We start from the raw sequence: 6,671 nt of genomic DNA on the forward strand, positions 1-6,671 counted from the left end.
TAATATGTGCACAGTCACAGGGTGAGTTAGCTGAGCTCATCTCCCCAGCATGGACAAGTGGGAGAAGCTGTGTCTCTTCAGCAGACGCTTTACCTCCTCCAAGCCTCAGATTCTCCCTTGTAAGACAAGGATGATTACTCCTACCCCTCAAGGTTGCTCGGAAGCTGAAATTTGTTGGATGATGCTCATATCCTAAGTGATCAGACACTCTGAATGATATAATGATCACCAACCCTACCCCCAGGTACTGAATTTGTGGAGAAGCCTCTGACAGCACTGAAATCCAGCTGCAGTGGGAAGGAACACTGGTGGTCTCCACTGTGGCCGCATCCCCCCACCCCCACACAAACAACCAAAGCCAAATCTCCAGTGAGTAAGCACTTTACTGTGAATTGCAAGGCTTTTTTTGCTGGAATCCTCTATAATCAGACACCTGGATGTGGCAGGTTGTTAACACTGCTTAGCTATCAGGCGTGGAGAAGGCGATGGCACCCCACTCCAGTACTCTTGCCTGGAAAATCCCATGGACAGAGGAGCCTGGTAGGTTGCAGTCCATGGGGTCGTGAAGAGTCGGACAAGACTGAGCGACTTCACTTTGACTTTTCACTTTCATGCATTGGAGAAGGAAATGGCGACCCACTCCAGTGTTCTTGCCTGGAGAATCCCAGGGACGGGGGAGCCTGGTGGGCTGCCGTCTATGGGGTCACCCAGAGTCGGACACAACTGAAGTGACGCAGCAGCAGCAGCAGCAGCAGCAGCTATCAGGTGAGTGGCTTCCTTGGGTTCTTGGAAGGAACAGCTCCATCAGCAGAGAGAACTTGAGTATATTTTATTCTGTAAGAGGAGGTGCAGAAATCTCGTGAGGCCTCAGGGGTGGACAAGATGTGAAGCTGCACTGAACACAGGGGAGGGGCCTGCAGGCTTGTTTGGAGGGAGGCTTCTGGATGTGAGTAGGTAAAGGTGGATATGTCCCAAGGAGTTTTCCTCCAATTAACAGAGATTGTGGGGTTCCCCTGGAGGGCTGAGGGCAGTCTTCTGGGATAGAATGGGGGACACTGCTGAGGACCACCTGGCAGAGCTCTGGAGTGACTCCTGGGAGTCTCCAAGGATGATCCCTGTCTGCTTCCTCCCCCTGGCCCTTGGACGCTTAGAGCTGAAATGGCAGCTTGTTCCCACCACCTCTAGGGCAGCAGAGAAAGGACTGATCCTGACCCTTGACTCTGAGTATCTCAGGCCTGAGGAGGGCAGGAAGGCAGTTTTTGGAAGCAGCGACCTCTTGAGGGATGTGTGGCAGGAATGGCCATTTGACATCCAGGGAACAAGGAGAAATGTGGGGTTTAGTAGGGTTAAGGGACTAAGGGAAAGAACTGATATTTGGAGAAGGGAAGGACTCAATGTGAATGGATTGCAGCAGTCAGGTTCCTATGCTGGAGAGGCTGGAGTCAGGGAGGCCAGTGCTGAGGGCCTAACTCTAAAGGCAGGTGGCACCACAGAGTCAGGAGGGCCTGGAGGCTCCCAGGCCTGTGACCAGGCAAAGCTGAGCAGTCAGGGCCAGCTCAAGAACTTCAGGGCTGGACTGAGTTTTCCTGCAGGATCCTTTCCCACACTGGGTGTCAGCCACATCCTCTACCTCCTCATTCATGGGGATCTTTTTGCTCCCAGGTTCCCGGGGAAGGGCCAGGGTGAAAAGGAAATAATCCCTCCCACTTCCCAATGCCCTGAGCAGGTCCCCAATACCCGCACCCCCACACAGGCCCCACAGGCACGTCTACACACAGTCTGACCCACCAGAGCACTGAGAGCATCCTGCTTATCCTGTGGCGTCTGCTTCTCATCAGTACAGCTCTTTAGTGTATTGGCAGTTTCTAGTACATCAGAGTTTTGGTTATGCTTTTCAACTTGTTCAATATAGGCCTCATGGCTTCCTGATATAAACAGGTGAACAGTGTCCCTCAAGGCTGGGCAGATGTCATTACACTCTGAAACAGAAAGATATGGGGACACTCCCTGTAAGGCACTCATCAGAACGCCCTATTCCCTTCCTGCTCCCGACATGCTCAGTGCTGCCCTGGGAAGGTGTCGGAACCCTTGGGGAGCCCAGGTCGCAGCCACTCATTTCCGCCTGTGATGAGGAGCAAGGCAGCGCAGAGCAGCAGGAGAGCTCCAGCCCGCATCATGGTGCCGGTGGCAGGTGCTCCCTATGCTCCTGGAGCCCTCTTATACCTGTGCTTGTCCTCACCCCAGGGGACTGTGTCGCATACTTCCTTTTTTCAGGAGATTCTGCCAGGCCACAGCCTGAAGGTGCCTGGGGCTGCATAGGAGGAGCTGTGTGTGTTGGCAGGATGCTAGCCCTTGAGTCCACAAAGGGCACTGGCTCAGCCTCCTCCCCGCTGGAGGGCTCTGTGGGAGGGGAAGCTGATTCAGGAATATTAACAACTGAAAATACCTTGGTTGACCAAAAAGGGCAAAAATGCTCCCCAACCAGGCCTCCTGAGTAATGGCCAGTGACAGCCTCCTAGAACGACGTATGACCTTGAAGACAGGCTGGTGTGGACTTTATGGGTTTTGAGGAAGCTCCATGCTTAGGAATGGTCTCACAGGGAGAAAGTGCCAGGCAGGCCAGAGCTCAAGCCTTGAGCCCTTGGTGAGGCTCTCTGGCGGCTCTTGCCCCGCCCTGCTGTTATCACTGTGTCCTTGATCTTGTCAGTAGCTTATGTGAGGCCACTTACCGGAATCCGTTTCTGGAGCCCTGAAATCTCTTATATGTGCTGGCCCAGAAGTTTCTAGTTTTCTCTTGACCTATGCCTGCCACCCAGTAACTTTGATAGGACCTCATTCTACGCAGAAATATTTTCTTCAGCTTCTTTTTTTTTTTCTTTCACTTTTCCTTTTCTATAGAGTCTAGCCCATTAACAATTTTCTGATAGTTTCTGGTGGACAACAAAGGGCCTCAGCTATGTATATACACGTATCCATTCTTTCACAAACTCTCCTCTCATCTAGGCGCTTGCAAAACATTTGGCAGATTTCCCCGTGCTATACAGTTGTTCCCTGTTGGTTGTCTATTGTAAATACAGCAGTGTGGACCTGTTCATCCTGAACTTTCTGTCTCTTCTCCCATCCTTGCCCTGGTCAACCATAGGTCATTCTCTAAATCTGTGAGTCAGTTCCTGTTTTCTAAATTAGTTCGTTTATATTGTGTCTTTTTAGATTCCACATAAAAAAAAGATGTCATAGGATGTTTCTGCTTCTCTGTCTGACTTACTTCACTTACTTATGGCAGTCTCTAGGTCAGCCCATTTTCTGAAGCCTCTTTCCACCCTTGAATATGCTGTTCCCACTGTCTCCTCTCCAGAGCTCCCACTTGAGAAAAAGCCAGGCCCCTTCTGGTCCCAGTCTCTGGGCCAGTTGCACAACTAGCCCTGCACTGTTGCTGCCTCTGTGAACTTGTCCCTGCCTTTCTCTCCTCCCTCAGTGCCTCCTGTCTGCTTCTTGACCTGACCAAGTGTGCTCCTGCGGCAGGGACTCTGCACGTGGAGCTCTCCTGGCCTGGAAGGCTCTTCCTCTAGTGGCTGCAAGATTCATTCCCTCATCTTCAGGTGTCTACAAGTATCACAGGGCACAAATTTCCCCGCACTATTAAGCCCGTCTATCAAAGGATCCTGCCTCCATCCCACAGCCCTCTGTCTTCTCCCCTTGCCTCATCTTCCCCCAGAGTGCCTCTTCCTGTGGGGTCACTGTCTTTCACTCCCTCTTGGGTGATGAAGGGCTGCAGGAGAGCGAGAGCTGTGCTGTGTGCTGCTGCACCCCAGGACTAGGGGAGGGCCCCGCATTCGGTAGATGTTGCACAGTGTTTGTTAGAATAATGGCAGGACTATTCCATTTCTCTGGAGTTAGTAAACAAGAATATTTTTAATTCTATTTACTATAGATGTGCTTATGAATATTGCCTGGGATTAAATAAATAAGGTAAAGGTTTAAAATACTTGGTAAATCAGAATCAGGTATTTTCTCGCTTGAGGCACCTGGCTGACCTTTCTCTGAGCCACCTGTGGTGGAATCCGGTTTGCTGAAAACCTGATCTGAAGTTGGGTTGCAAGGTGTGTGACCGCAGTCAGAACGCTATGGCATATAGGATTCACATCTGGTAACTGCTCTTGGCAAAGAGGCACTAAGTACTGAGCTGCAGTGATAGTTGGCCTACTGGAGTCCGTCCTTGCCATGGCTCCTTTGCCTGGGGGCCACCTCTCTGAAGGTCACTGAACGAGGGGCTCAGGGGGCTCCAGGTGTGTCTCAGAGGTTCCTGGGCAGGAAGGTGAACACCACAAGACCCAGGCTGCACATGCTGGCTCTTTGTCTGTGGGGGCAGGACTTCCATGTGGTGGGACCCCTGCCCATGCATCCTGTGCCTCTTGTCCTTCAGAAGACACTGTCCCCAATACCCTCTGCAGCTCTGTGAGGAGAGGAGTCAGGGCCTGGGTGCTGAGTAACAGAGGTGGCTGCAGTGGATCCAGCCCAGTGCCCTTCTGAGGGTGCTACAGGTTCCTCTGAGACATTTCTGTATCATGAGGACTTTTGGTGACATCAGGGTGAAGAGCTGGGCAAGGTCAATGGAGGAATGCACCGCATGTAGCCCTTTTCTAATGCATGTTGTTTTTAAAATAAAAATTTAACTTGGCATTATTGTAGATTTATAGAAAAGTTGCAAATATTTCTCACAGTGAGAAACAACATTGGAGCATTACTACTAACTAAACCTCACCCACTATTTGGATTTTACCAGGCTGTCCATTAATGTCTCTTTGGGTCCCAGCATCCAGTCCATAAGCTACACACGCTGCATTCATCGTCATGTGTCCCCAGTGTCTTCTGCTCTGTGGATTACTCATTCTCTTCTGGTCTGTCGTGGCCTTCACAGTCTTGAGGAGGACTGATCAGGGATGCTTAAGGACTGCCCAAAGCTTAGTTTGGCTGCTGTACTCATAATGTCGAATGTGGTTCAGACTTTGGATTTTGAGGAAGACACCACACAGGTGAGTCGCCCTTCCTGTTTCCTCACTCGGGGTACACAGGACAGCTGTGTGTCTTACCACTGGGGATATCAGCCTTGATTAGTTGATTATGTTGTGTTTGCCAGGTTTCTGCACTGTTTTCCCCTTCCCTACCTCTTCTCTTTGAAAATAAGCTACTCTATCTAGCCCACACTTGGGAGGGGAAGGGCTGTCAGTTAACCCTCCTGGAGCAGATGATTTCTGTCTGTTATTCGGGATGTTTCTATAAGGAATGTTTATCTCCTCTCCCACATCACTTCAGGTTAGTTTAGGGGTGCTGGGTCTTTGTCTTGCTGTGTTGGCTCTATGTTTCAGCACGAGGACCTTCTGTTTTCAGAGCACATTCTCTCTAGTTGGTGTGTGAGGGTTATAGTTGTCCCAGGGCATGTGGATTCTTAGTTTCCCTGACCAGGGCTTGAACCAGTGTCCACTGGTTCCACTGCATTGAATGGTGGGTTCTTAACCACTGGACCAGCCAGGAGAGTCTCTGTTTATTTGATCATTTATTTATGTCAGTATGGACTCAGAGGTATTAATTTATGCTTTGGGTTATCATCTAATACTCTGTTATTTATTTTGTTTCTCAAACAGTTTCCAGTTTGGCTGTTGGGGAGCTTTCTCAGACTTCCTTCAAGAATTTTTAAGGACCATCTCATCTTGTTTGAGCCAACAAACTGCTTTCCTAGCCTGAAAGGTTGAGTTTGACTTTTGAGAGAGTTTTCACACACGGAGAGCCACCTCTGGTGGACTTAGCTCTCTGGGCCTTAGAACTCCAGTCCCCATTGTCCTTTAGGGCTGTAGACCTCAGGGTCTCTGCCCCAGGAGCAGACCCCCAACCCCACAGATGCTCCCTGATGTTCCTGGATAGACTGTGCAGTGCAAGCACCTCCCAAGACCAGGCTCACTGTGGAGGAGGAAGGAGAGCCAGCAGAAGGGGCAAGGCTGGGCCCTGCTCAGGAGCTCGTTCCCTTAAGGGCCTGAGGAAAGCTGGTGGTATGATCCGAAACTACAGAATTACCAGTGCCTGATAAAACCCACGTGGCCTCAAGTCCTGCGAGTTCCCAGGTTGAAATGATTTGGAGCCCAAGGCTGCTGTCCACTAGTCCTCAGCCGTTTAGATATTTGGGGGCTTCAGTAAGGCCCAGCTCCACATTCTTATCTCCAGAACTTAAACTTGGGGGGAAAAGGAAGGATTTTCAATGACCTTTTTTCTTCCTGAGAGTAGTGTAGATCTGTCCTTGGCCCTCCTGTGATTCTATCCGCTCATTTTGGGACAGTGCTGACCTCAGAGCCAGGATAGGCTCGGGGAAGGTTGCCAGGAAAACAGAGGATGGTTGGGGCTGGGACAACAGAGCATTTGGCTCCAAATGGAATCGCTTGGAAATGTCAACTCCACTTGATCTTTGGCAAAGGTACTTCCACATTTTCTCCAGGAGCTCTGCTCTCAGAGCAGGAAATGCTTCCCACAGTAAACACCTCGAGGCCCCAGGGAGCCAACCGTGCCAGGTGCCTGGCCACAAGCCTGTGGTCCTCTTGAGAAGGTGTGGGCTGGGCTTGGGGAGCTAGTAGCGTATAAAGCAATAGATACCCTGTCCTGAGCAGCACACTCCAGCCACCGCC

General features: G+C 50.7%; 1 protein-coding gene across 1 annotated transcript; it reads right to left on the minus strand.

Moving 5' to 3' along the window:
* Positions 1-804: 804 nt before the first annotated feature.
* Positions 805-2,177, minus strand: LOC128063828 (major allergen I polypeptide chain 1-like). The gene is made up of 3 exons (XM_052656643.1): positions 2,117-2,177; positions 1,789-1,979; positions 805-834 (listed from the first exon to the last, which is right to left on the minus strand). Exons 1-3 carry the CDS (start codon positions 2,175-2,177, stop codon positions 805-807), a joined length of 282 nt encoding a protein of 93 aa, XP_052512603.1.
* Between the last annotated feature and the right edge of the window lie 4,494 nt (positions 2,178-6,671).

The sequence above is a fragment of the Budorcas taxicolor genome, chromosome 18 (assembly GCF_023091745.1).
Source record: "Budorcas taxicolor isolate Tak-1 chromosome 18, Takin1.1, whole genome shotgun sequence".
Taxonomy (NCBI): Eukaryota; Metazoa; Chordata; class Mammalia; order Artiodactyla; family Bovidae; genus Budorcas; species Budorcas taxicolor.